At 49.9% G+C, this 27,616-nt stretch overlaps 1 protein-coding gene across 3 annotated transcripts in view; it reads left to right on the top strand.

Moving 5' to 3' along the window:
- Positions 1-26,874, top strand: part of Anpep (alanyl aminopeptidase, membrane) — a 44,186-nt gene extending 17,312 nt beyond the window's left edge. The window contains exons 1-21 of one of the 3 annotated variants that reach the window (XM_031387085.1): positions 2,934-2,993; positions 8,555-9,538; positions 9,944-10,086; positions 10,166-10,302; positions 11,488-11,614; positions 11,699-11,853; positions 12,005-12,118; positions 12,213-12,356; positions 12,513-12,578; positions 12,686-12,751; positions 14,626-14,801; positions 14,990-15,063; positions 15,616-15,749; positions 15,851-15,906; positions 17,129-17,276; positions 21,212-21,303; positions 21,852-21,962; positions 22,050-22,217; positions 22,885-23,025; positions 23,365-23,446; positions 26,335-26,874. In XM_031387085.1, the coding sequence (XP_031242945.1) occupies positions 8,919-9,538; positions 9,944-10,086; positions 10,166-10,302; positions 11,488-11,614; positions 11,699-11,853; positions 12,005-12,118; positions 12,213-12,356; positions 12,513-12,578; positions 12,686-12,751; positions 14,626-14,801; positions 14,990-15,063; positions 15,616-15,749; positions 15,851-15,906; positions 17,129-17,276; positions 21,212-21,303; positions 21,852-21,962; positions 22,050-22,217; positions 22,885-23,025; positions 23,365-23,446; positions 26,335-26,487 (2,907 nt within the window). In that variant the 5' untranslated portion in view covers positions 2,934-2,993; positions 8,555-8,918 and the 3' untranslated portion in view covers positions 26,488-26,874. Of the gene's footprint in view, positions 1-2,933; positions 3,027-8,554; positions 9,539-9,943; positions 10,087-10,165; positions 10,303-11,487; positions 11,615-11,698; positions 11,854-12,004; positions 12,119-12,212; positions 12,357-12,512; positions 12,579-12,685; positions 12,752-14,625; positions 14,802-14,989; positions 15,064-15,615; positions 15,750-15,850; positions 15,907-17,128; positions 17,277-21,211; positions 21,304-21,851; positions 21,963-22,049; positions 22,218-22,884; positions 23,026-23,364; positions 23,447-26,334 lie in introns of those variants that run through there. The other 2 variants (XM_031387086.1, XM_031387087.1) reach the window with 2 other exon arrangements.
- The last annotated feature ends 742 nt before the right edge of the window (positions 26,875-27,616 follow it).

Raw genomic sequence — 27,616 nt, 5'->3', positions numbered from 1 at the left:
CTGGAACTCACTCTGTAGACCAGGCTGGCCTCGAACTCAGAAATCCGCCTGCCTCTGCCTCCCAAGTAAATCAAATTCTTATATTTGCACAGCAAGCACTCTCACCCACTGAATCATGTTCCCAGCTCATAATGCTGACATTTTCATGCTTTTACCTCCTCTTTCTTCCCATATTATTTTGAAATTTTAATTCTTTTTTTTTTTTTTTTGTTTTTCGAGACAGGGTTTCTCTGTATAGCCTTGGCTGTCCTGGAACTCACTCTGTAGACCAGGCTGGCCTCGAACTCAGAAATCTGCCTGCCTCTACCTCCCAAGTGCTGGGATTAAAGGCGTGTGCCACCACCACCCAGCTTAATTCTTTATGTAGTCAAATGTATTGATCTTTTCTTTAGAGGTCTCAGGTTTGCTAAAACACTTAAACAGGCTTTCCTTCTTCTCAGGTTCCCCTTAAAAAAAATCCTCCCTTGGTTTCACTGAAATATGTATGTTTTGTTATATATGAAACATTATATACACACATTTACTTTGGTGGTAGGGATCCATTGAACCCAGGACCTTGAACATTCTCTATCCATTTAGCCATGCTCCTAGCCAAAACATGACGTATTTTTAATGATGGTATGATATGTCACCATATGAGAGGACTATAATTTATTTAGCCAAGCCCCTATTGCAGAATGCTTAAGCTATGTTTTCTTTTCCACTACTATGAATTATACAGCAGTGAGAAGCCTATACATAAATTTTCAACTTCCTTAGGCTGAATTCCCAAAAACCACCTTTATTCTCAACCCCACTCCTTAGAGAGCAGCAGAGAGCACTCCTTCTTCTACAGCAGGGTTCCTTGCAATACATCCTCCCTCCCCCCACCAAGCCAGAATTCACTCTCTCTTAGCCTGTCTTAGCCCATCTTAGATTTGTCAGCCATACCAGATATGATGGAGGAAGTAGGCAGGCGTGGGTCTAGAAGAAAAAGGAAATCTGAAATTGACTCTCAGGGCTCTCCAGGGCCTACTGACTTATTTTGCAAACAACTCACAACTCTAGAAATGCTGCATTCCAGAAGAATGGTTAAGATGCTGCAAGGCTTTGCCTACAGGCACCCTGGGCCAGCCATGTAATACCAAAAGAAGGGACAGTTTAAAAAAACCAGGCCAGTCTGGGACAAGGTGTGGCTCAGGAGGACAGCAATTGCATAGCATTCCCCCGGCCATCAGTTAGGGCTAAGTGGAGCTAAGCTGTCTAACAATGGAAAGGAAGAGCTGATTTAACCATTTACAACACCTCTAAATCAGAGTCCTAAAGGTAATTAGAACTATGGGTAGATTCAACAGCTCAGGAACTCTCTTGGAACAGAGAGATTATCTTGAATTATAAGGGTGGCTTGAATGGGAGAAACTAGTCAATATCAGAATGACAAAGCTGAGAGCCTGTGCACTCCAAAGGAGGCCTCAAGGAATGTGGGTGCCTCTAGCCACTGCAAAAGACAAAGATCTCTCTCTTAGAGCTTCCAGAAGGAAAGCTTCCCACTGACACCCCAAGTTTCAGTGCAGTGAGTCTGATTTATAAACAGTATGAGAATAAGCATCCCTCTCTCTCTCTCTCTCTCTCTCTCTCTCTCTCTCTCTCTCTCTCTCTCTCTCTCTCTCGGTTTTTTTCAAGACAGGGTTTCTCTGTATAGCCCTGGCTGTGCTGTCCTGGAACTCACTCTGTAGACCAGGCTGGCCTCAAACTCAGAAATCTGCCTGCCTCTGCTTCCCAAGTACTGGGATTAAAGGCAGGTGCCACCACCGCCCGACAGCATGTGTCTTTTAAAGTTTGTGTTATTATAGCAGCAATAGGAAACTAATACAAATGCTACCCTGAATTGCCAATAAAAAGATGCCCAGAGAGGGAGTGCCCTTGGCAGACACACACAGCATCTAGAAGCAGAATGGGGACGAGAAGCATAAACTCCAGGGATGAGAAGCATAAATCTCCAGTGCAATCCTTCATTTACTAGAGACTTCTGATAACTTTGACTTCTTGAAGACAGTCTAGGTGTCAAGGGTTAGCCAGAGCTTGCCAACCCCCCCCCCCCAGAGGCTGAGGTCAAGGTCAGTCTGGGCTACAGTGAGTTCAAGGTCAGCCTGGATGATTAGGGAGACCTTTCCTTTTTTTTTTAAAAAAAGAAAAGGGCTGGGGATGTAGCTCATGGTTTAGCACTTATCTAGTATGCATGAAACACTGCAGTACCAGAGGAACGTAAGGGAGGAGGGGACAGGGAGGAAGGGGAGAAGGAGATAGGAAGAAAAAGAATTGGTGGATTATCCAGGCACATGGAGAAGTGTAGCAGTTGAAGCAGGATTGTTGCTAGTTTGAGATTTGTTTGGACTACATAATGAGTTCCTAGGATGAAAAAGAGGAAGAAGAAGAGGAAGAGGAAGAGGAGGGGGAGAAGGAGGAGGAAGAGGAGGAGGAGGAGGAAGAGGAAGAGGAAGAGGAAGAAGGAGAAGGAGAAGAAGAAGAAGAAGAAGAAGAAGAAGAAGAAGAAGAAGAAGAAGAAGAAGAAGAAGAAGAAGAAGAAGAAGAAGAAGAAGAAGAAGAAGAAGAAGAAGAAGAAGAAGAAGAAGAAGAAGAAGAAGAAGAAGAAGAAGAAGAAGAAGAAGAAGAAGAAGAAGAAGAAGAAAAGAGGGAAAAAAATCCTCCAGAGCTGTGGGGATTATCCTGTAAACTGGGGAGGCTGGGAGCCCCTCCCTCCAGCTGCAGATGTCTCCCAGATGTGGTGGGCGAGACAGCAGCGCGAAGTGTGGGTGGGTGAGGGTGAGAGGTCTGGGTCTGGCGCCCTGGGGGGCCAGGGGCCGCACCGTCGGGGGAGCGGCTGTTTGCGGGCAGGCGGGGAGGAGCGCGGGCGGAGCCGGAGGGGGGGCGGGGGGCGGGTATAGTCAGGGCGGAGCGGTGGTGGGCTCGGGTTACTTCCCTTTAACCGGCCGGGCCAGGCAGGCGGCGGCAAGGTAGGAGCAGCTCGGAGCAGCCCGCTGTCCTAGGCAAGTGCGGGGAGGCAGCCAAGGGCTGCGGAAGTTTGGGGACACTGGGTGTGGGGCTTGTCATCCGGGGTGCGGGAGCCAGCTGCAGCTTCTGCCCCTACTCAGATGGGTAAACTGAGGGCCTGGAGCTGCCGAGGCTGTTGGAGTGGGTCCCGGAGGGTGCCAGCGGCTGGTGGTCTCCAGGTGTCTGCAAGGCTCCGAGGGAAGCTCCAGTCTTGGTGACAGAAGATGGTCAGGCCTGGAGAAGAGGGGGTGGCTGGAGCCCGGGAACACAGGGTGGTAGCTGGGGCCTGGTGGCCAGATTCAGGGGATAGAGGGCGGGTGATGAGGGACATATAGAGGATGGCGCCGGAGGATACAGAATGGCTGAAGTATAGAGGACTAGGAATGGCGTGAGTGGAACAGACGGCAGTGTATGCTGGCCCTTAGAAGTCACAGAGTAAACACAGTCCCAGTCGGGTTAGAGCGGCGGCCCAGGCCCTGGGCTCTGTGAGGAGGCAGGAACTAGACTTTATCCTAGACCCTTGGTGCTGTACTCATCCCATGCATAGGCATGCTTCCTGGAATCGCGCCAGGTCAGAGGTGGCCTCCCGGGATCGGCGCTGGTGCCAATCCAAGCTTTTCCAGCGGAGTGGGGGGGGTCTTTCCAAGTAGAATACCTCCCATAAGGCAGGCTGCCTGCTCTGGAGAGTCTGGGCTTTGGTGACTTAAAACTCATTCCTGCTCTGAGGATACCAGTGACATGTGCTGTTGTGAGATTGCAGGAAACTTCCGTGGCTGATAGATCTGAGGTCTAGGGATGACAGGTGAACATTTCAGGACCTCGGCCAGTTTATTTGTGAAAGCGGAGCATGAAGCCGAGAAGGAGGTGGGCCAGTCTCACATGCGACAGGCCCAGGTACGGGAACTAGGACTGTGGCTTTGGTGGATTGTGGAATCCCTGAGCAATGAGCTGTATAGCCTAGGTTGGCCTGGATCTCTAGGCAAGCCTCCTGCCTCGGCCTCAGCCTCTCGATTTGACTGTGGTACTCTCTCCCAACTCCACAGGATTTGAACCTAGCAACACATACATAAGTCCTGCAGAGTACCTGAGGGGCTGCTGTAAGTTGCTTGCCCTGAAGCCCTTCATCCCAGACTCCCAACAGGCTGGTAGCCACTCACCTCAGGCTGAGTCCAATCTTGAGGGATCTTATGGTAGTCTCGTTTATTCCTATGAGGGCAGGGCAAGGGCTCATAGCAGAGCTATGTTTGTAGCAACCTCTGCTAATCACTTCCCAGAAAAATTCCCAATTTCTGATAGTGGTCTGAATGAAGGGAATCTGTTCTTCTTGTGGCCTTTAAAGTCACTTCCATCAAAGAAAGTGTGGGGCTATATGATTAGTGCACTTTGCCCACCCCACAAAGTCCCTCTGTTCCTGCCCCCCAGGAACACTGCCCTGGACCATGAAGGCCAACTTGACATGGGTTTAATGCGGTTCCCACAGAATGGAGTGTCCAGAGCTCCCAGAGGAAGCACCCTGGGGATTGGCCCAGCCCAGTCAAATCCAGCTGTGACATGGGAATAGGCCATCAGCCAGGATGGCCCTATTCTGGGACCTGGTTTTACCCTGGCCCTACACACTGCTACTTCAGAGTGGGAAGAGGGGTTACATGCTATCCCCGAACTCCCTACTTGCCTGACCTCGCAGTGCCTACACCAGAACTCAGAGAGCTCTGGAGAGGAATACATGAACTGAGATGTGGTATGGAGCCCAGACTACCTAGTGTGTGTGTATGTGTGGAGTGCTTGCCTGTGTGTGCGTGTGTTTGTGTGGTATGTTTGTGTCTGTATATGTGTGTGGTGTGTTTGTGGGTGTATGTGTATGTGTGTATACGGTATATTTGTGTATGCTGTGTGGTATGTGTTTGTGTATTATATGTATATGTGATGTGTGTGTTTGGGTGTGTCATGTATATCTGTTTGTGTGGTGTGTGTATATGTGTGCTGTGTTTATGTGTGATTTGTGTATGTGTGCTGTGTGTGTATGTGTGGTGAGTGTGTGTGGTGTGTATGTGTGTGCTATGTTTGTGTATATGTGTGCTGTGTTTGTGTGTGTGGTGTATATATGTGTGCTGTTTTTGTGTGGTATGTGTGTGTGCTGTATTTGTGTGTGTGGTGAATGTGTGGGATATGTATGAGTGTGCTGTGTTTGTGTGTGTGTATGTGGTGTGCTATGTGATGTGTGTGGTATATGTTTGTGTATGATATGTGTATGTGGTATATGTACATATGTGTTTTTGTGTGGCATGTGTGTGTTTGTGTGTGGCATGTGTGTATGTATATATGTGTGTGTCTGCGACAGGGTTCAGTGGTTGAGATCTGCCAGGTGGGGGTCAGAGCTCCCCTGGAAGGAAGGCAAGAGACTTGCTTTCAGCAGACAAGGCCTGCACTGAAGCAATGACACCCAAGATCAGGCAGGACAGAGGGGTAGTTTTTCCAGCAGCAGCAGCAGCAGCAGCAGCAGCAGCAGCAGCAGCAGCAGCAGCAGCAGCAGCAGCAGCAGCAGCAGCAGCAGCTATGCAAGGTGTCTCAGGCTACCTTGATGAGCAGTTTTCACCATGGGATGAGGTGAGCTTTAGATCAGAAATAAATAAATAAATAAATAACTCGCCACATCCGGGTCCTAATTGCTCATCAGGGTAATTAAGGTAAATTGGTTTTGAGAAAAAATATTAGGCAAATAGCATCCTGCGTGATGACGAAGATGCTTCTGTGCAGTCTCAAAGCACAGGGTGGAAGGTGGAACTGTCCCCAAAGCAAGGGTCTGAGTCCTTGAGTGCTTTAGCTATCGTCTTGTCGTTTTTTTGTGGTGGTGAAGCACAGGCTGTCTGCCTGCTTTGCATGGGTCTGGTGTGGGAGCTGCCACAACCACAGTCTTTTCCTAAGTGACGTACGAGATAGAGATGAGAACTGGAGATCACAGAAGTTTGTATGGCATTAAGGGGCGTGGCAAGATCATGATGTTTAAGCTGGGCTTTGAAGTATAAATAAGAGCTTGACAAGAAATAGAGGAAGGGTACTCCTAGCCAAAGGACCAGAGGAACAAAGGACAGACATAAGAGGCTCAGGTGCCTGAGAAAAGCTGGCTCTGGGTGTGAAGAGAAGCAGCCAGAGGGTCAAGTCCAGGGAGGGTGTTGGCCTGAGCTAGAGTCTCACTCTGAAGGCGGTGAGAGCCGTCTCATCCACACACCCAGGAAGATCTCCCTGCTGAGCACAATGTCAGGGCAGGGTGACAGGAACCCTAAAACTGCCACGGCCTGCTGGGGGTGGAAGAGCCTGTGCCAGCCAAGGCAAGGTCTATAAAGAGACATTTTTTTAGAGTCCCCCAAAGGTGAAGAACTGCAGAGCCCACCCACATATCCCTATCCTGGGTTGGTGCCATTCCTGTAGCTAAGCCAAATCCAGACACCAGGGCCCTTTGCAGAGGAGCCCAGATTTTGGCCAGCTGGCCCATGGTCCATGTCCAAAGCAAACAGGAAGAGACTGGAGGGCCAGGCAGAACCTAGCTCTTTGTTTGGAGACGGGATTAGCCGAGTGGACGTGTGGGTCTGCCTGCTGTTCAGGTAGGGGGGCATGCAGGCCAAGTTGGGGATGCCATGAAGGGGTATGAGTTTGGGGGCATGGCCCCCAGGGTGTGGACTTCAGGCTTGTAAGAATAAGACCGTGGCTATTTCTTGGCACCATCAAGGTGGCTCTGTTGGAGGAAACCTGGGGCCCAGGTGAAACCCTTTGAGGCCTCAACCCATATCGCTGCAATCTGGTGTATCATTGTGTACCTTTCCAACAGAGTCTATCACTAGTGCCCCCTTGGCTGTCAGCCCATGCTTGATAGGTACAGCTGCTGTTCACTGCGGTGATGTCCACTCTGGCTCGGCTGTCAAAGATGGGGGAGACCTGAGAGTTCTGCGTACCCCCGACCTGAAAGGTAGACCACCAGAAGTTCCAGACACTGCAAACACAGATGCTGGCCTGGCTAGCCAGAGTAGAAGGCAGCTCCACACACCTGGTTCCCCTGTCATATGTTCATTCAATACACTTCCCTGAAGGTCAGGGGACAGGGGGACAGGACAGGTGGATGAAGTCCTAAGGACCAGATGGTCTGGAAGAGGGCTCCGAGGAGGCTAATAGTTCTCTTAAGATGCCTTTTGGGCAGGGGCAGGGTGGGGATAAAGGCTGGAGAACTTCAAAACAGGATTTCTCCTGGAGTGACTTGTTCACTTGCCCAGTCACATATGTGGGCATCTACACAACAGATACATATGAGGTAACCACTAGGTGGTTGGCACAGAGCCATATCTGGGGGCAGAAATAGTCAAGGTCTTATTCTTACAAACTTGAAGTCCACAGCCCGTGTTACCACCACACAGAGGCGAAAACCATACTGAGGTCTAGGGATCTGAAGAAGAGATACATGATGCTATGGCCAATCCATCCGGGCTGGAGGGCTCAGGGAGGGTAGGCAGCTTCTCTAAGACTTGAAGTACCAATAGAAGCTGATCAGGTAAGAGAGAAGTCTATCCAGGCAAAGGCCCAGAGGTAGAGGGGCCAGATGAAGGCTGATGAACTGCGAATGAGTGTGTGTGTGTGTGTGTGTGTGTGTGTGTGTGTGTGTGTGTGTGTGACTATGTCTGTGTCTGTGTGTCAGGGGCCGGTTCCTGGGGTGAGGGTGAGGAGTGGGTGGGCTGATTTCTGCATACCATGTTTGGCTCCCTTAGGAAGGTGGGGCCTGAGTTCTATTGAGCAAAAGGAAGATTTGAAACAGTGGAATGTAATGGACCAATGCGTGATGAGTAGCTTTAAGGGGCCTGCTGGAAGCAGGGAATTTATGAGAGTACAGCAGGTCTGCTAGAGGCTGTGAGGAGAAAGGGTGAGCATCAGCCAGGGTGGCCGTCTGGGAGGCAGGGCCAGTGAAGGAGAATGGTAAGGGCATGTTTGATGGAGTTGGTTAAGTAATGTGTTCATGTCTACCCGGGACAGAGAGAGGAGGGCCGGGCTGTGCTGTGGGGAGGAAAGACATAGCTGTAAGCATCCACCATGGGTTGGCTCATGTGCTAGGTAAAACTGAATGGGAAGCACTGTCGTTTACTCATGAGAGGAAAAGGTTCTGGAATGTAAAGTCGCTTGGAATGTAAAGTCGCTTGTTATAACGAGAGAGAGAGAGAGAGAGAGAGAGAGAGAGAGAGAGAGAGAGAGAGAGAGAGAGAGAGAGAAGAGAGAGAAGAGAAGAGGGTTCATTTCGCCTTCTTTGGAGAGCTGAGAGAAAAGAAGTTGGTCAGGAGGAAAAGGGGAGAATCTGAGGAATGTCCCAAGAGGCCCCTCCCTGGCATCTGTGGAGGAACCCAGCCCAAAGGTGGATCCAGATACTTTTGATGGCCTGCTGGGCACTGGCTTCATTCTGCTCTGCCTGCCCATCTCTCAAGCCTGGTGAATCTTTCCCTGAGTCTAACCTCCATCCTCATAAGTCTGTTCTCTCCATTTCTGCTTGCAGGTAGGTTAGCGTCACTGCCTTTCCCCTGCCTCTGGGTGCCAAGCCTGCAGCCTGCCCTTCAGCCCCAGCTCCACCTGATCCCCACCACCCCCATCCAGGCCACCTGCATCTGTGACCACACGCTGTGTTGGTTACAGCGGGCATCTCCCCCGCCCCACTGAGGCCAGCTTTGCACACTGTTTCATTTCTGATCTCTCCAGAGCCCCGGTAGAGCATACCCCTGTCCAGCCTAGTGACCTTCGCCTGAGCTCTGGTTAATATTTGTCCGACCCAAAGGCAGTGAGGCTCCACCCCCTGTGAAGATATAAGCTGCTCTGCTTTCCTCTTGGCCTGAGCTATTCCGAGCTCCCTGCCCACCAGCATCATGGCCAAGGGTTTCTACATTTCCAAGACCCTGGGCATCTTGGGTATCCTGTTGGGTGTGGCAGCTGTGTGTACCATCATAGCTCTGTCGGTGGTCTACGCTCAGGAGAAGAATAGGAATGCGGAGAACTCTGCCCCAGCCCCCACGCTCCCGGGCAGCACCTCAGCCACCACCTCAGCCACCACCTCAACTACTGCTGTAGATGAAAGCAAACCTTGGAACCAGTATCGCTTGCCTAAGACTCTTATACCTGACTCCTACCGGGTGACCCTGAGACCTTACCTCACCCCCAACGAGCAGGGACTGTACATCTTCAGAGGTTCCAGTACTGTTCGCTTTACCTGCAACGAGACCACGAATGTCATCATCATCCACAGCAAAAAGCTCAACTACACCCTCAAAGGGAACCACAGGGTAGAGTTGCGAGCCCTGGATGGCACTCCGGCACCTAACATTGACAAAACGGAACTGGTAGAGCGTACTGAGTACCTGGTGGTGCACCTGCAGGGGTCCCTGGTAAAGGGCCACCAGTATGAGATGGACAGCGATTTTCAGGGGGAACTGGCTGATGACCTGGCTGGCTTCTACCGCAGCGAGTACACGGAGGGTGGCAATAAGAAGTAGGTTCAAGGGCATGGGCACAGGCTGCCACAGGGCTGCCACTGGGGCTTATGGAAAGGGATGGGCTGGAGACCCCAGGAGACCTCAGTAGCTCCATTGCTCATCTGTAGGGGGAGGCAGTTTCTGGGGGTCCTGGGTTGTGGGATGGAAGGGTTCCTTGGATGGACAGGAATACTGAGGCTCAGAGGACAGAAAATTGTCTGGGACCCCTCAGCTCACACCGGTACGAAACCTGCCAGGGCTTAGATGACATCTGGCAGCTTTGGTCTCCCAGAGCAGCTTGTTGACCAGGATCCTGAGACTGTGTGGGGTGGGGTGAAGGGGAGCAAGCAAGTTGGGACAGCCACCTTCTGTCCCCTAACACTATGCTCCATGCACCTTCTCTTACACACTGCTTTGGACAGAGTGGTGGCTACGACGCAGATGCAGGCTGCGGATGCTCGAAAATCCTTCCCGTGCTTTGATGAGCCAGCCATGAAGGCCACATTCAACATCACGCTCATCTACCCCAGCAACCTCACAGCTCTGTCTAACATGCTTCCCAAAGGTGAGCCTGGCTGTCCTGGGTTTGCCCTGAACTGGAGCACAGAGCAGGAAGCCCACACACTTATATATCCTGTGCCCAGATACCAGGCCCCTTCCGGAAGACCCTTCCTGGAGTATTACTGAGTTCCACTCCACCCCCAAGATGTCCACGTACCTGCTGGCCTACATCGTGAGCGAGTTCAAGAATATAAGCTCCGTCTCACCCAGTAATGTCCAGGTATGCAACTGGGACTATATGTCATGAGTTGGACCAGGCCCTGGCTTGAGGGACCTTCTCTGATCTTCTCAGTACTAACTTCTGAATTACTAGGCTCTTGAGTCCCAGCTATGAGTGATGCCAAGAACTTTTTTGTTTTTTGTTTTTCAGACAGGGTTTCTCAGGTGTAGAATTGAGAAACTGTCTGTCCTGAACCTTGCTCTGTAGACCAGGCTGGCCTCAAACTCACAGAGTTCCACTTGTCTCTGCTTCTGAGTGCTGAGATTAAAGTTGTATGCCACCACACCTGGTGACTTGTTTTAAATTTAGAACCGATTTGTTTCTGTTTGTGGGTGTTTTGCCTACACGTGTTTTGCACCACTTCCATGCCTTGGAGGCCAGAAGAGGGCATCAGATCCTCTGGAACCGAAGTTACTGTTATTACCTGTTACAAACAGTGAGTGCTGGAAATTGAATTCGGATCTTCCTGAAGAGCTCTTGGCCCCTGTGGTGTTGGTCAGGGTTATTATGGCTGTGATGAAACTCAGGGGACCAAAAGCAAATGGAGGAAGAAAAGGCTTATTTGGCTCATGCTTCCATATAGCAGTCCATCAGTGAAGAAAGTAAGGCTGGAACTCAAGCAGTGCTGGAACCTGGAGGCAGGAGCTGGTACAAAAGTCATAGAGGGGTGCTGCTTACTGGCTTCCTCCTCCTGGTTTGCTCAGCCTGCTTTCTTTAGAACTCAGGACCACCCAGCCCAGAGGTTGCACCACCCACAATGGGCTGGGCCCTCCCCCATCAATCATCAAGTAAGAAAATGCTCTACAGGCTTGCCTCCAGCCAGATCTTCTGGAAGCATCTCCTTAAGTGAGGTTCCATCTCTCAGATGACTCTAGCCGGTTAAGTTGACATAAAATTAGTCAGCACAACCACCGAGCCATCCATCCATCCACTCCTCTGTTTTAAATATTGAGACAGGGTCTACTAAGGTGCCCAGGCTGGCCTTGAACTTGTGACCCTCCTGCTTTGGCCTCTTAAATGATGAATTTATAGGCATGTGACCATGTTCAGTTTTCTCTGTTTAATCTAGTTGGTCTCCATCCTGACTTGTCAGGGATGTCTAGCTCCCTATACCCTGGAACTCTACCCATTCTCCTCAGGAACCCAGAGGACCCTAAATCTGATCTCCTCCCTCTCATTCTGCAGATTCGAATCTGGGCTCGGCCCAGTGCCATTGATCAGGGCCATGGTGATTATGCACTGAAAGTTACAGGCCCCATCCTAAGTTTCTTTGCCCAACATTATAATACACCCTACCCTCTACCAAAGTCTGGTAAGTGTCCATGGGGCCTTTGTGGAGGTTGTGCCAGGGTACCCATTCAGATGCCTCCCGTTGATACCTGGATCCCTTCCACAGACCAGATTGCCCTGCCTGACTTCAACGCTGGAGCCATGGAGAACTGGGGGCTAGTGACCTACCGTGAGAGTTCCCTGGCCTTTGACCCTCTATCCTCCTCCATTAGCAACAAGGAGCGGGTGGTCACTGTGATTGCTCACGAACTGGCCCATCAGGTGGGTCACTGTGGGAGAACCAAGAAGGAGCAAGCTTTGAGGTGTCAAGTCCTCACTTGGCCTGTGCCAGCAGATAGCCCAGTGCGTGGTTAGATGCTATTAGTGATGGCAAGGCCTGTGAGGCTCAGCAGCTCATCTGTGTCCCTTGCAGTGGTTCGGCAACCTAGTGACGCTGGATTGGTGGAATGACCTGTGGCTGAACGAGGGCTTTGCCTCCTATGTGGAATATCTAGGCGCTGATTATGCAGAGCCCACCTGGAATCTGGTGAGTCTCCATTCTGGGAGCTGGGCTGAGGTGGAAGAGTGGAGTGTCTATGGTGCCCCTTCTGACCTCCTGATGGCATTTGGGGACTCCGCAGAAAGACCTCATAGTACTGAATGACGTGTACCGTGTGATGGCCGTGGATGCGCTCGCCTCCTCCCACCCATTGTCCAGCCCTGCCGACGAGATCAAAACGCCAGACCAGATCATGGAGCTGTTTGACAGCATCACCTACAGCAAGGTGAAGCCTCCTGTCTTCTGGGGGCCCTGAGAGTCACAGAGTTGGGGTGGGAAGGGATGCATCCCCTCAGGGAGCCCCCGTCACAGCAGCCGTTCTGGGAATGCTTGACCCTGGTAGCCAGCTTGGCCTGCTGAGCTCCTTCTTATCCAACCCCAGGGAGCCTCAGTCATTAGGATGCTGTCCAGTTTCCTGACAGAGGAGCTGTTCAAGAAAGGTCTTTCAGTAAGTACAGATCCAGGGGAGCCCTCTGCATGGTGGCTTTTCCCCAGTGTAACCCTCCACAGCCCTGAGTATCACCCAGCCCTTATCAAGGTTTATCATCTCCACAGTCTTATCTCCACACCTACCAATACTCGAACACCATTTATCTGGACCTGTGGGAACACCTGCAAAAGGTGGGTAATAAGCCTTCTCCATTCAGGGCCTAAGGCCCAAAGTCCCTGGGACAGCGTGTGAGAGATTGTGCCCAGCTGCTGTGCTCAGTAATCCATGCAAACTGTCTGGAGCCTCAGTGGCTTATCTATAAAATGGGTATAAAGATGGATCCTTAAAGAGGGTGGGTAAAACCTAAAACCTCTGCTCATAGCCCACTTCAGATTCTTTTTTTTTTTTTTTTTTTTTTTAAATGGGTTTTCTTCAGTTGGTTCTCCCATCTTGTTTCTGAGGCAGGGGATATCTTGTTTCTCTGCATGAATACTTGACTCCTCATGTCTCCTTAAGAGTGCTGGTATTATAGATGCATGCGAACACATCCAGCTTTTTGTTTTGTTGGGACAGGGTCTCACTGTGTAGCCTTGGATGTCCTGGAAGTTATTCTGTAGACCAGGTTGGCTTCGAACCCAGAGATCCACCTGCCTCTGCCTCTACCCCCTCAGCATATCCTACCAGCCTGTACCACTAGAGCAGGCCCACTTCAGGTTCTTGCTCTTAGCTGCACCTGTGGTGAGCCTTGTGGGTCACTTAGTACTGAGAATGAGAGCTTCAGGGCTCCTATGCCCAAACTACTACCTCTATCCCCCCTCCTTCTCCTCCCCACTCCCTCTTCCCCCCTCCTCCTCCCCCCTCCTCCTCCTCTTTTGCCAGAACTTTGGAACCAGCCACTTAACAGACTCACCCCTCCCAGCTGCCCTGTGCCCCATGGCCCTCCTGACCTGGCACATCCTTGCACATACCAGCACATCAGATGCAAACTCTGACCCTCCAACCCAGCCTGTCTCACATTCCACTCCCCAGCTTCCAAGCCCTACTACTTTGCCCAGAGGCTGGTCTCCTTCCTGCCTCTCCTTAGGGCTGGAGTCCACCCTCCCCATGAACCCTTTTCACTTTGTCTTCCCTCCCCCTCCATGCCTTCCAATCTTCTCTGTAGACTTTGTCCACTCTTCCTTGGCCCCGCCCACCTCTCCTCCATCTTTGTTCCTCCAGAGCCCTAGGGCTCAGTCTTTCTGCCTAACCACTCCCTGGCTGCTGTATTGTGTCTGGGCCCCAAGGCCATCTCACTGGGCAGGGGATGTCACAGAGTCACAGCTGGGCAGGGTCTAGTCTCATGACCCCTACCCCAACCCTACCCCTACTCCCATCCCATCTACAGACCCAACTGGTTAACCTCTCCACCCTGATTCTGACAGCTCACTAGGTGATGCCTTATGGTTCCCTCTACCACCTGCCTTCCTGCCCTCCAACAAAGCTTGCCTCTCTCCCTTCCCCATCTTCTATGGCCCCACCTACTCCCCAACTTTGCCTTCTGACAGCTTCTTTTCTACCCAGCTTTCATAGGTTCACAGCTTCAGTTACTAGTAGGCGTCACTGGCTTTTTGCTGTGATTACAAAAGCACTGTCCAAAGCATTTGAAAAAGATGAAAAAGATCCGAGAAGATGTAACAAGGGCTTTGACATCCCGTTCCCTTCTATTGGGGGGTACTTTTCCTCCAACCCCACGGCTCTGTCCCTTGCTCCTGCCTGTGACATTGGGCAATGCTTTGTCTCCTCTCTGTTTGTCTCATCTCTAAACATTCAGAAGGTGCCCTAGGCAAGGGCCATATCTTGGGGTGTGTCAATAATGGAATTAGCTAGAAGCTGAGAGGTTCTCCCAGCTCAGCCAGCTCTGTGCAGACGAGGAGAGACGAAGCCGGACGGGGTCCCTTGTCTTCTGCCCCACTTCCCTGCATTGGTGATACCACACTCCTAGGCTGGCCACAATCTGCAGAGGCTGCCTGGGTGGTGGGCATGGGAGGGTAGTGATTTGACAGCCACTACCATGTCCCTTGAACAGGCCGTGAATGAACAGAAAGATATCCAACTCCCAGACACAGTGCGCAACATCATGGACCGCTGGATTCTACAGATGGGCTTTCCCGTTATCACTGTGAACACCAGCACAGGAGAAATCTCCCAGGAGCACTTCCTCTTGGACTCCAAGTCCAACGTAACCCGCCCCTCAGAGTTTAAGTGAGCAGATGCTGCTACCAGGGTCCCTGGGAAGGGTGGGGCACAAGGGAGGCAATCATGTACGGTTAGGGGCACGGTGACACTTGGTATCAGTGTTGGGCCATCAGTGGGCACCTGAGAGGGGTACCCCAGGCTGGTATGCCCAAGAGTTTCTGATTATCACTCTGGGTCATGGTCTCTCACTACAGTTACCTCTGGATCGTGCCCATCCCGTTTCTCAAAAATGGACAGGAATATCACTATTGGCTGAAGGACCAGAAAGGTAATCTAGCTCCGTCTTATCTGTTGGCTCTTGGCCCGTGCTCTTTGGGAAGTCGGGGAGGGGTGGGGCTGTGGGATTTGGAGAGAGCTGAATGAAGATCCCCTTCATTATTTCACTCCACAAATGGAGCTAATATCTTTGTTTCCAATTCTCACATGGCTTTCATGTGGCCTCAGGCAAGTCGTGTGAGCATCATAAGAGAGAATGCCTGTAAAATGCTTAGGACAGTGATTGGCAGGTACAAGGAGCTGCCTTATATGACCAGGCACTGAGGAGTCAAAGGGAAAGGCCAGTCACTCAGAAGCAGGCGAAGGAAAGCCTGCAGTTAGAACCATCCAGGGACTTTCTAACAGTCAACTGTTGAGTCTGGCTGTGGTGCCTGTGGTAAGCCAGGAATGAGGGGGTCACTTCTATACAAAGGCCCAGAAAGTGTCATACACAGGGTATCAGTGGAAGCTGGCTAGGCAGGGTGGATGCTGAGAGGAGGCTCAGGGTCCTCCATGGCTCTCTGGGCACACTCCACCCAGCCCTGCCCTCTGCCTTACTCCACAGACCAGAATCAAACATTCCGGACATCCTCCAATGAATGGATCTTACTGAACATTAATGTAACCGGCTACTACCAGGTTAACTATGATGAAAGCAACTGGATGAAGCTTCAGAATCAGCTGCAGACAGACCTTTCTGTGGGTATCCCCGCTGCTCTGTGTCCCATGATATGATGAGCCATCAGACTCAAGGGCTACCCCGTGGCATAAGCCCAAAGTCACACTGTTTCCCTTTCTAGGTTATCCCTGTCATCAACCGTGCGCAGATTATCCACGACTCCTTCAACCTGGCCAGGTGAGTGTCCTCCTGGCTGTGACTGACGGCAAATGACCCTATGTTCCCCCCGCTGTCCTTGATGCCCATTGGGTGCTGTGTCAAGTGCTCCCAGAGCAGTGTCTCACAGTCCCTGGGTGACCATTTCACAGATAAAGACTCTGACAGCGTTAGCGCACCTTACCGCCCACACACAGGGATCTCCTACTCCGCTGCCGATTTCTCACCCACAGCCCCAGCTTGCCCAAGTGCTGTGTGCACACCAGGCCTGTGTTTGGTGCTTTAAAAAAAAATCTGGCTTGAAAAGGACAGAAGTGACAGAGTGTGGGCACAATGATGCTTAATGAACACCTGTTCTATCTCCCAGGATAACATGCTCACTCATGGTGGTTATGGTGAGGTGCTGAGCGAGGTCTTTAACACAAGTGACATTTTCCAGAGTCATCTGTGGACCTAATACCCACAAAAAGCCTAAGCCAGATGGTTGGAGAAGGGTCCAGTTAGAATAGCTGGGTAGAAGGGTCTGCAGAGATGACTCAGGGCTTGTCACTCAGCAGAGAACAACCAAGTTTAGATTCCCTGAGCCCATACAAGCTGATACGGCAGTGTACTATTATAGCTCTGACCCTGATGGGAAGAGGCAGGTCTCTGAGCTTGGCCAGCCAGCCTCATAGACTCAGTGAGTTCCAGGTTCAGTAAGAGACTCATGCCTCAAAAAAATAAGATAGAGAGAATCAAGGAAGACCCCTACCCAACGATGGCCTCTGGGGAATGCATAGATACATTCACACATACCTTTTGTGTGGCTTTGGGGAAGTCAGTATACATTATACCAAGTTGGTATAAATGGTGGGGCACACATTTAATCCTAGCATTTAGAAGGCTGGTGGATGGATTTCCATGAGTTCGAGGCCAGCATGGTCTACACAATGAGTTCCAGGACAGCTGGGGTTACATAGAGAAATCCTCTCTCTCTCTCAAAAAAAAAAAAAATATATATATATATATATAGTAAGAACTAAATAAAATGAGGTTTATAGGCAAGAGAACATGGCAGGCAGTAGACTGAGGTTGGACCCCAATCATGGCACCCCAAAGCACCTGTGTCACTCCTTCTCCCGTGGAAAATATGAAAGGGTCAGGAGACACAAGTGTAGGTGTGTCCCTGAGAAACTGGGCTAGGGTCCCCAGAGTGTGGCTGGGTTGGGTGGGTGCTGATCTGGGGCCTCCTGTTTGTCCCTAGTGCTCAAAAGATACCCATTACTCTGGCACTGAGCAACACCCTCTTCCTGGTCAAAGAAATGGAATACATGCCCTGGCAGGCTGCCCTGAGCAGCCTCAACTACCTCACGCTCATGTTCGACCGCTCGGAGGTCTACGGCCCCATGAAGGTATGAGTGGCTGACATCCCAGGGTCTAACCTGCACCACTGGACAGTTATTAAATGTACTACCTGGTCAAGCTCTTTCAAGAAATCAGGCATGGGGAGGGTTGCAGAGTAAGGGATGGAAAAGGAACAGGCCCAGAGAAGGCTAGGATGTGGGTTCTTCCCTCTGCCTCCCACCCCAAACAAAAAAGAAAAAGACAAGATTCCTCAAAAACTCTGCCCATTGGAAACATGGGAAATGAACACTTTAGGGAAGCCCAGAGAGGACATTTCACTGGAAGGCTAAAGGCCTTTCTTACCAGCCTTATGCCGTAGGCAGCTGTTCCCAGAAGCACCAGTCTGGGTTGAGGTGCGGGCGTGGCCACCACGGCATTTCCCCCCCCAGGCTGGCAGTAAAGCACTGGTCTTACAGGCTTTGACACGTTTATAGCATGGCCTAGATGTGTGTGTGTGTTTGTGTGTGTGTGTGTGAAGCTCCCCCTGGAGCTGTGGGACCTGGCTCAGGATGAGGCCACACCCATGGGATGTTCACTGCATCCTTCATAAAAGAGCAAACAGCAGACAAAGAAAACAGAAATAAGTGACTAACAGCTGGGATTGGCTGAGTTAGACCACAATGTCCATTTGATGGAATGCTCATAGCTCTGTAGACCACATTTAAGAGATTTTTGTTGTTGGGGATTTGGGGTGTGTGTGTGTTTATGTGCATGTGAAGGCCAGAGGTCAATACCATCTTGGCTAGCCTGGCTAGCCAGCACCTGTGTCTGCCCACTCAAGTACCATGCTTACAGGTATGTGTTTATATGGGTTTTGTGGACTTGAATTCAATTCTTCTTCACACTTGGGCAGCAAGCACCTTTGCTCCCTTCCCCTTAAGTTTTTGAGCTCACTAACTCTGAGTCCACTATTCCTGGCCAGCTAAGCTGCTCAGGAAATCCCAGGGACCCTCCTATCTCCAGCTCCCTACACGGGGATTACAGGAACTGCTGATGTCCCCCCCCCAACCCCCGTGTGTGTGTGTGTGTGTGTGTGTGTGTTCTGGGAATTGACCTCAACTCCTCATGGCAACATGGCAAACTCTGGGTTAACTGAACCATCTTCCTGGCCCAGTTTTTTTTGCTTGGTTTTTGTTTTGTTTCTTTTTATTGTTTGTTGGCTTATTTGTTTATTTTTTTAGATAATCTTTGTAGGTTGGTCTGGAATTCTTTTATTTATTTTTAATACCACTATCTCCCTAGGATAGCAAATGCATATTTTGGTAAACAGCCTTTTAACTTTTTCATGCTTGCCCAGGATCCTCTCAAGCTGATACCATAGCTCAACAACACTTATTAGACCAGCACTTCAGCATACACCTGTGTCAGTATTCCCTTCGGAGCCAGCTGGAGTGTCTCTGTGCTGGCACCCGTGTCCCCTGTCTAGTGAGGCTTGGTGGACTGAGCCCACAGAGAGTTCGTGTATTTCCCAAAGTCTTCTGTCGTGTCCAAGACTTGCTGAGGCCACGCACAAGCTCCCACTTGAGCGGTACCCTGCTTCCTCAGCCCCATGGCTGTCTTCTTTCTCTCCTCTCAGGGGGAACACATTCTGAGAGTTTTGAGAGATGGTTTGCAGCAGTGGGTCTTCTCAGGCAGATGGTCAGCCATGGTTTTTACTCTGCTTTCACACTGGACTGAGAATCCAGCTGGCTTTGGAAGTTTCTAGATTGGAAATCATTCCTCAGAATGTCTAAGGTCTTGATCTATCAAAGTCAGCTTTCTCGAGTTGCTGTTGAAATTGCTCAGAGCTTTTTGTCCTCTCCGGTTCTTGGTGTGTGACCAGTTTTGCTTCCTGGAGACTTCTGGGCTCTTGCAGGAGACCTGGTGGGCCAGCCTGGATCTTTTCCGCTTGGACATAGATACGCTGTGATCAGAACTTGTTTGCTGCCCCTCTGAACGTCTCTATCTGCTCTCCATTGCATGTCTTTCTGGAAGTCTCCTGCTTTGGTCTGGCTTTCATGTCTCTCCTAGTTTCCAGCTTGGTGACTCTTCACTCTCCCCCAGGGTAGATCCCCTCAGTGTTTGTCTGTCACCTGCAGGATGTTTTATTCTTCCCTCCCATTTCTGGCTCCAGTGTCCTTCGCCTGTCTTCTTGTCTCCCTGGGAGGGTAGTGTTACTCAGCTTTTGAAGTCTCCCTTTTTCCTTTGTTGACTTGAGATTTCTGTTTGTCTTGGTCTCCTGTCAAGTAGGAGGCTGAGAGGCCTTTTTGGATTTAAGAGTGAGGCAATAAACAGTGATCTGAAGCCACACCAGAATTGGAACAGAGCAGACTACTAAGGCCCACAAACGGCGTGGTGGTGCAGAGTTCTAATCCCAGCATTCAGGAGACAGAGGGGGGAGGTGCTCTGAGTTTGAGTTCAGCCTGGTGTCTTCTCAGCCTGTTTCAGGCTAGCCAGGACTACAAAATGAGACCATATCGTGGTGATGACAATGGTGATGACAATGACAAAAAAGGATTGGAAGCTCCGTGTAGTCTGTCACCCGTAGATCTCACTGTGAGGAGACGTGGTGGCCAAATAATTCTTCACTGGAGATACTCAAAAGTGAAGGTCTGGGAGTCTGGGATGTGGCTTAGTGAGAGAATGTGTGCACAGTATGTGCAAAGCCTTGAACGTGGCCTCTGGCATAAAAATCAAGAAAAAGGACTGAACTTAATTATATACTTATATCAGACCGTCAAAGAACAGAGGTTTTTAAAACTATGAAAAAGGAAGGAAGGAAAGAGAAAAGAAAAAGAAGGAAATCAAATGAATATTCTGTAGGTCTTGGGTATTTTCTCAAGATCGTCTGGTGTCTCTGGCATGGGCCTCTGTTGTGTGTAGCAAAGCTGGCAGTGCCCACTCTCGGGGTCAGTGGGAACTGATGGAACCTGCACCTCTGACCTCCTTGTAACCCTTCTCACTGTATGTATTGCCCAGCACCCCCAGCCTCTCTAGTCCAGCACTTCCTGTGAACGAGGGCAAGCTGCCACTGGACACAAGGTCTAGGCCGGAGTTCAACCGGCAGACTTGGATTCCAGCCTCTACCCACAGCCCCAGGCTTCCCCATGCCCTCTCATTCTGAGCCTTCCTAGAGCAAGTATTTTTCTCTTTCTTTCTGCTTTATTCAAGACAGGGTTTCTCTGGCTATCCTAGAACTTGTTCTATAGACCAGGCAGTCCTCAAACTCGGAGATCCCCCTGCCTCTGCCTCCAGAGTACTGGAATTAAAGGCGTGCACCACCACTGCCTGGCTAGCAAGGTCCTTTTCTGCAGAAGCTTAGTGGCAAATTCTTCATCTCTGCCAGGCTGGGTCCATCTCCCTTCTCACTTCCCAGCTGCCCTGTGCTGGCATCACAGCCACCACCACTGGCACGTTCCTGGCGAGGGGAGAGGCCAGTTCCTTTTACTATTGGATAATGGCTTCAGTATGTTACAAAAGTCAGTCTGCCACATCAAATCAGAATCTGAAAAAAAAAAAAAAGAGTTTAATTTAATGACAGCATGAGGCTGATGTGAGATTAGTTTTTTTTTTTTTTTCTTTAAAGGCAGCATACAGAATTAGGCAAGCCAAAAAAGGATGCAAGGGTAAGAGGGGATGACATTGCTGGTCTGGAAAATCATAGTCTGGGTCCACCCTCTGCTCATCTGTATTTCCTAGATTTCTCACACACAGTAAGACCATGGAGGAGACCTGGCATTACAGTCGGAAGCAATAGTGGGTGGACCAAGAGGGTTAGGACTGAGTCTGGCTTTTAGGAGAAAGGAAACCAATTCAGTCATCTGTAACCTAGGCTGGAGGTGCTGGCCTTAGACATACCCTGATCTCTCCCTGCCTGCCAGTGCCCATTCATGCTTACAGAGAGGCTGCCTACCCAGGCAGGTCAGCCTGGGCTCTTTGCACGACTCCTATATTCTTTCCACAGAGTTATCTGAAGAAACAAGTCACGCCTCTCTTCCTCCACTTCCAAAGAATAACCAACAACTGGATGGTTCGTCCTCAAACACTGACAGAGCAGTAAGTGTGACACCTCGTGTGGCTTTGGAGGTCCTGTAGGACCTAAGAGCTGAGAATACCTGGCAGTGTTCCCCTCTGGAACCTTCTATGCCTGGCCACCAGCCAAGGAGAGACTCCCACCTAGAAACATGGGACTCTGCCTTGAGGATCTACCTGTCCTGTGCGCTCTTCTGGTTTTGAGTTTTGTGGGTTTCTTTGTCACAGGGTCTTAGGTAGCCCAGGCTGCCCTGGAAGTTTTGATCCTTCTACCTCAGCCTCTCCCGTGGTAGGACTACAGGTGTGCACCACCACATGATGTTTATACAGGGCTGGGATCAAACACAGGGCTTCCTGAACACTACAAAGTGAACGACACCCTGAGTCCTAACTTTATTAACAAAGACTCAAACTGAAACCCTGGGGAAACCTTGGGAGCCAAGAAAATGCATGCCAAAGGCAGGAAGAAAACAGGAAAAGTCCCAAAGGGTCAGGTGGACCACAGAGCCTTAAAGACAGTCTCTGTGGGTGTCTGGGCAGGATGTACTAAGCACATGTCACCCCTGGGACAGGTACAATGAAATTAACGCCATCAGCACCGCCTGTTCCAGTGGTCTCAAAGAGTGCAGGGACCTGGTCGTTGAGCTTTATAGTCAGTGGATGAGCAACTCCAGCAATAACCCGTGAGTATTCCCTCTCTGCCTCCCCTGCCTGTCCTCATCTGCCCCAGGCCAGTCATCTGCAACACCTCATTCCCCACCCCACACTAGGATCCACCCCAACCTTCGGTCTACTGTCTACTGCAATGCCATTGCTTTCGGCGGTGAGGAAGAGTGGAACTTTGCTTGGGAACAGTTCCGGAAAGCAACTCTGGCCAATGAGGCAGACAAACTCCGCTCAGCCTTGGCCTGTAGCAAAGAGGTGTGGATTTTGAACAGGTGAGGACCTGGCCCCACCCACACTCCATGTTTCTCTTCCCACCAGCTTCTCAGTCTTGTGCTGTGGAAGACAGGGAGGCTCAGAGGCAAAACAATTCATTGGTCAAAGACCACAGGCTTAGTATGTGACTAAGCCAGGGTCAGGGTCAGATCCCTAACTCTTAATTGCTGTGGGCTGTGTTTTGAGCCTCAGAGCAGGGTCTCCTGCTCCTGGGTGAGATCTCTCCCACCCTGGTAGCCCTTTGATAGGCCAGACCTGCAAAATTCCAGAGACTATGGCTAGGCATTGCTCCCAATTCCACAGGACACCCATGACCCCCAAACCCATAAGAATCATATTCTTTGCTCCATCAGTGTTTGTGAGAAACAGTTCAGTTAAGTCTCCTTCACCATCAAAGTTAGGTGTGACCACTTTACCTGGTGTGAGGGCTGGGAGGGCAGGAACACCTTCCTTCTTTTATCTGCTCTCAAGAGAGTTCCCTGGTAGGACACACTTGCATGACCAGAGATCCTATGACCCCGTGTGGGTGGCTCAGTTTCCCACCTGCAGAGAGGTAGTACCAAGGCACCCCATTGCTCTTCACATCAAGGGGATGCTGAGCATCTTAACTCTGCATCACGGGACTGCAGTCCTCAAGTGGCCCCTACCCTTGCCTGCTGCCCACAGGTACCTGAGTTACGCTCTGAACCCGGACTACATTCGGAAGCAGGATGCTACCTCCACCATCATCAGCATCGCAAGCAATGTGGCTGGGCAGACTCTGGCTTGGGACTTTGTCCGAAGCAACTGGAAGAAACTGTTTGAGGAGTGAGTCTGATTGGGGTGTTGAACTATCAAAGGCGGAGACTGGGTGTGCTGGGGTGACCCATACATCTCCCCATCCCCATGCTGAACTTTCTCACTTAGAAAGAAAACTGTGGCCAGAGGAAACATCTCCTACAAGGAGTCAGGGACCTACAGCCTGAGCTGTGTTCAAGTCTTGCCTCCTGCATGTCCTGGGAGGGTCTCTTGGGGCTCTGGGTTTTGTCTCCTTAGGTCTCCTTCACAGAATGGTTGTGGAGTGCTATAGTTTCCTGACACCTGCAGAGAGAGTCCCTTGGGTCTCCGCCCCTCGGTTGCTCATGATCATCTCTCCCCACCTTACAGTTACGGTGGAGGATCTTTCTCCTTTGCCAATCTCATCCAGGGAGTGACCCGGCGCTTCTCCTCTGAGTTCGAGCTGCAGCAGGTAAGTGGCCAGCCCTCTCCTCGCCCTGGGCTCTGTCTGGTTTTCCCAGTTGAAGGTGACGGCTTCCACTCACAGAGCAAGGATTGAGAGACTTTGTAGATATTAATGATTCCATTTTAATTTTAAAACTATATTTATTCATCGATAGTCTAGAGTGAGCCTGCACTCCTAGACTCTAGCACTCCACCTGCCCGAGTCTCCTAAGTAATTAGGATTTTGCACCTAGATTCCTTTAGGAAAAAAACTGAGTTAGAATTCATGTACCCTAAGCATTAACATGTTAAGTGCTTTTTAGCATTTTTGCAAGATTGTACAACTGATCCTTGCCACCCACTCCAAAGAAAGCATGCAGCTGCTAGCGATTTCTTCTCATTCCTGCCCCATCTCTCTAGCCCCTGGCAACCGTTAATCTACTTCATCTTTGCATTTCATAAAATAGAATCGTAAAATCTGCGATTTGGATTGGAATTCTGTAATATGTGACCTGTTTGTGTCTGGCTTCTTTCACTTAGTGTCTAAGGTTTAAAAGATTTGTTCCTGTTAAAACACACGGTTCCTTTGTATGGCTGAGTAGTATTCCATTGGGTAGATATACTATAACTTCTTTATCCAAAGTCTTCAGCTGCTGGACATTTCGGTTGTTCCCATTTTTGGTTGTTATGAACAGTGCTGCTGTTAACATTCATGCATATTTTTATTGTTTCCTTTTCTCCTGGGCATATTGCTGGGAAAGGAATTGTTACTCATTTGTTTACGCCACATCTAACTTTTTAAAGAAACAGCTAAAATTTTGTCCTGTGGACAGAATATCTCATGTACTGCATGGATGCATCACCTGTTAATTTAAAAACCTATGGCCTATAGGAAAGGGTAAAATAGAAGGTGGGATACCTGGAGGCAGAAGGAATTCTGGGATAGAGCCAGGTGAGGGAGATTCGCCCAGGAAGATGTGAAGAAGCAGGCACATGGTACCTGGGCTCAGGTATCTGGCCCTGGCAGAATGGAGATCAGAGTAAATGGTTATAATAAGTTATGATCTAGTCAGAGAAGAGCCTAGCCTTATGGCAAAGGCATTTGTAAGTATATCTTGAGTCTGAGTCTTTCTTCTGGGCCATGGGGCTGGGAGGAAGAACCAGGATATAACTTCTCCATTGCTCAGAGCAAATGTACTACTGCAGCATTCCTGCCTTCAGTGTGGATGGTTCCAGTTTCTCATTATCCTTGGGCAGTGTCTGGTGACTATTGATGGGAGCTTGCTGGCATATCACTAGAATAACTTCTATTCAAGTCTTTTCCCTGGTTTTACTTTGAGTTTCTGCCTTTTAATTGCTGTGTTGTAAGAAGGTATGTGTGTGTGTGTTTTGAAACAGATGCATGATTTGTGAACATTTTTTTTCTCATTCAGTGGGCTGTGTTCTTATCTTTGATACATACACACATTTTAATATTTTGTTTTCTTGAGATGATCGTATTATGTAGCCTTGGCTGGCCTTGAACCTGTGATCATCCTGCCTCTGCTTTCTGCTTGCAGAGGAATTTGTTGTTTTCCCTTGCTTACACTTGGGTGTCATGTAGTTTTATACCTGTGTGTGTGTTTTTTAATGTCTTTTAAAATTTATTTAATTTATGTATCTGAGTACACTGTAGCTGTCTTCAGACACACCAGAAGAGGGCGTCAGATTCCATTACAGATGCTTGTGAGCCACCATGTGGTTGCTGGGAATTGAACTCAGGACCACTGGAGGAGCAGTCAGTGTTCTTAACCACTGAGCCATCTCTCCAACCCCTATACCTGTGTGTTTTAATGAGTTTTATTGTTATTTTCATACATGTAGGACAGTTTTTTTAAAAAGCGTGTTTGCAGTGTTAGGGATTCAACTCAGGGCCCTGATGTGGCAGCAAGCGGACCACCACCTAGCTGTTCCTCTCTATACCTTTATTTAATTAGTTTATATTTTGAGACAGAGTGTCACTATGTGGCTCTGGCTGACCTGGAATTCACTATGTAGACCAGGCTGGGTTCGAACTCACTAAGTTCTCCCTGCTGCTGCCTCCCAAGTGCTGAGACCAAAGGCATGTGCCACCATGCCCAGCCCTAGTACTTAATTTTTTGATGCTGTTACATATGAAAACTTCTCTCTGACTTCTCAGGTTTTCATTGCTGTCCCTAGGGGTACAGTTGATGTTGTACGCTGGCTCTATATTATGAAATCTTGTTGGATCATTAGTTCTAACAAATTTCCTTTTGTTTTTCTGGTGCTGGGGATGGAATCAAGGGCTTTACACATGCTGGGCAAACTGAGCTGTAGCTCACCCTGCGTTCTGATAGGTTCTTTCACAGATTCCCTAGGATTTTGTGTGCACAAAATCCTACTAGGTGTGAATTGCAATAGCCCTCTCCCTGTACTCTTTATACCACTTCACTGTTTTGAAGTGATGAGATTGGAATCAAAGGCCTCCGTCATCTTAGCAAGCGTTCCACCCCTTATACTAGTACTTTTTAAAAAAGCCACTTAGGCACTGAAGCAACTCAATCATCTGAGGTTCAGAAATTTCCACCGTTGTGGCTCCCATGTGGCGCCTATTTCATTGGCTTATTACTGTGTTGAGATACTTCAGGTGAAACTCAGGGCTAACTCATTGAGATATTGCACAATAAAGCCCACTGAGCAGATCCCACCTGGGGCTGTGGTTTCATAACTTCCGGGTAGGTGAGTACTTAACCCCAAAGAGAGATGAAGGATTATCTTATCCAGGGAACAAGATATGCTTCCCCCCTCCTCAGGGGCCCATGAGTGGGGTGAGAGTCAGCGGGCTGGGAAGAGCCCCTCTTCTCAGGGCTGAGTTGGAGAACCAGCTCAGATCTGATACTTTGATTTCCTAAACAGCTGGAGCAGTTTAAGGCGGAGAACTCGGCGACAGGCTTTGGCACCGGCACTCGGGCTCTGGAGCAAGCCCTGGAGAAGACGAAAGCCAACATCAACTGGGTGAAGGAGAACAAAGATGTGGTACTCAAGTGGTTCACGGAGAACAGCAGTTAGTCCCTGCTTCTGAGAACCGCTCGTCCCAGTGTGACTCCTCTTACTATCTCAGCAGCCTGTGCAGGGTCTCTGTCCTCACAGCTACAGACACCAGCATCCTTGAGGATGAAGTCTCCCGCCTATGGAGTCAGCCTACCTCCTAATTGTCAGGCTGCCAGACATCTCCCAGTTCTTGCTCCTCATGCTAATTCTACCCCAGGCCTCTGGGGCCTGATCTCAGGGAAGCCCAGCTCTGAGGCTAGATTTACTGGACAAGGGCAGCCTGGAAAGAATCTCCCTGAATGCCTTACTACTTTCCCCCCACAAGACCAGAACCAAAGAATCAACAAGGCACGAGATCTATATATATTTTTAAGAGAGAATGTAAATAAAGAATTTCTAAAGTGAGCTTCCAGACTTGTCTCTCAGTGGGAGCATTAGATTAACACAATGGAGAGGGGAACTGGGTGTGTGTGTGTGTGTGTGTGTGTGTGTGTGTGTGTGTGCTGTAGGTCTGGGGGAGGGGAGGGAGGAGGATGCCTACATGTCCCATACAGTGTCAGGCTGCAAGTTTACTGCAGCCTGATTCCCAGGACAGGCTTTTTGGGGTTGAGTATGAGAGTGTGAGGAACCTCCAGGATGTGTGGAGTACATATGGTGGCTCCCACAGGGATGGTAAGAGCTGGTCTCAGGGAGCATCTACACTATCAAATGTCAGAGTGCTGGCTGTGGCCCTCATATTGTGTTAAAGAGGGACGGGGACCTGGGACAATGGGGGAAGGTAGTACAGTAGAGGCCCTAAACCTAAATGCTGAGGTCATGACCAAGGGCACGTACCTCCTCCTCTCCAGGTTCAAAGGTGCATCTTCCAGGGTAATAGACGGTTTGGGCTAAGGGTTAGAGGCAAGCAAGGCACTGGGAGGAGAGCTTGGGAAGACCGGTACCTGTACCTGATACATATGGGCCCCGCCCCAGTGGGGGTGGGGCTAGCAAATGAAGCGATCACCAGAACCTTAGAGCAAAAAGTCCACAATTCTGTCAGTCCGAACACCAGGCTGGGCTCAATTTGCAAGTTAAAAAGATGAGCAAAGCCTGGTGGTGGTGGCGCCTTTAATCCCAGCACTTGGGAGGCAGAGGCAGGAGGATTTCT

This window comes from Mastomys coucha, unplaced genomic scaffold (genome assembly GCF_008632895.1).
Source record: "Mastomys coucha isolate ucsf_1 unplaced genomic scaffold, UCSF_Mcou_1 pScaffold21, whole genome shotgun sequence".
In the NCBI taxonomy this organism is placed as follows: domain Eukaryota; kingdom Metazoa; phylum Chordata; class Mammalia; order Rodentia; family Muridae; genus Mastomys; species Mastomys coucha.
The sequence above is the reverse complement of the archived record's forward strand: the minus strand, read 5'-3'. Positions and strand labels throughout refer to the sequence as shown.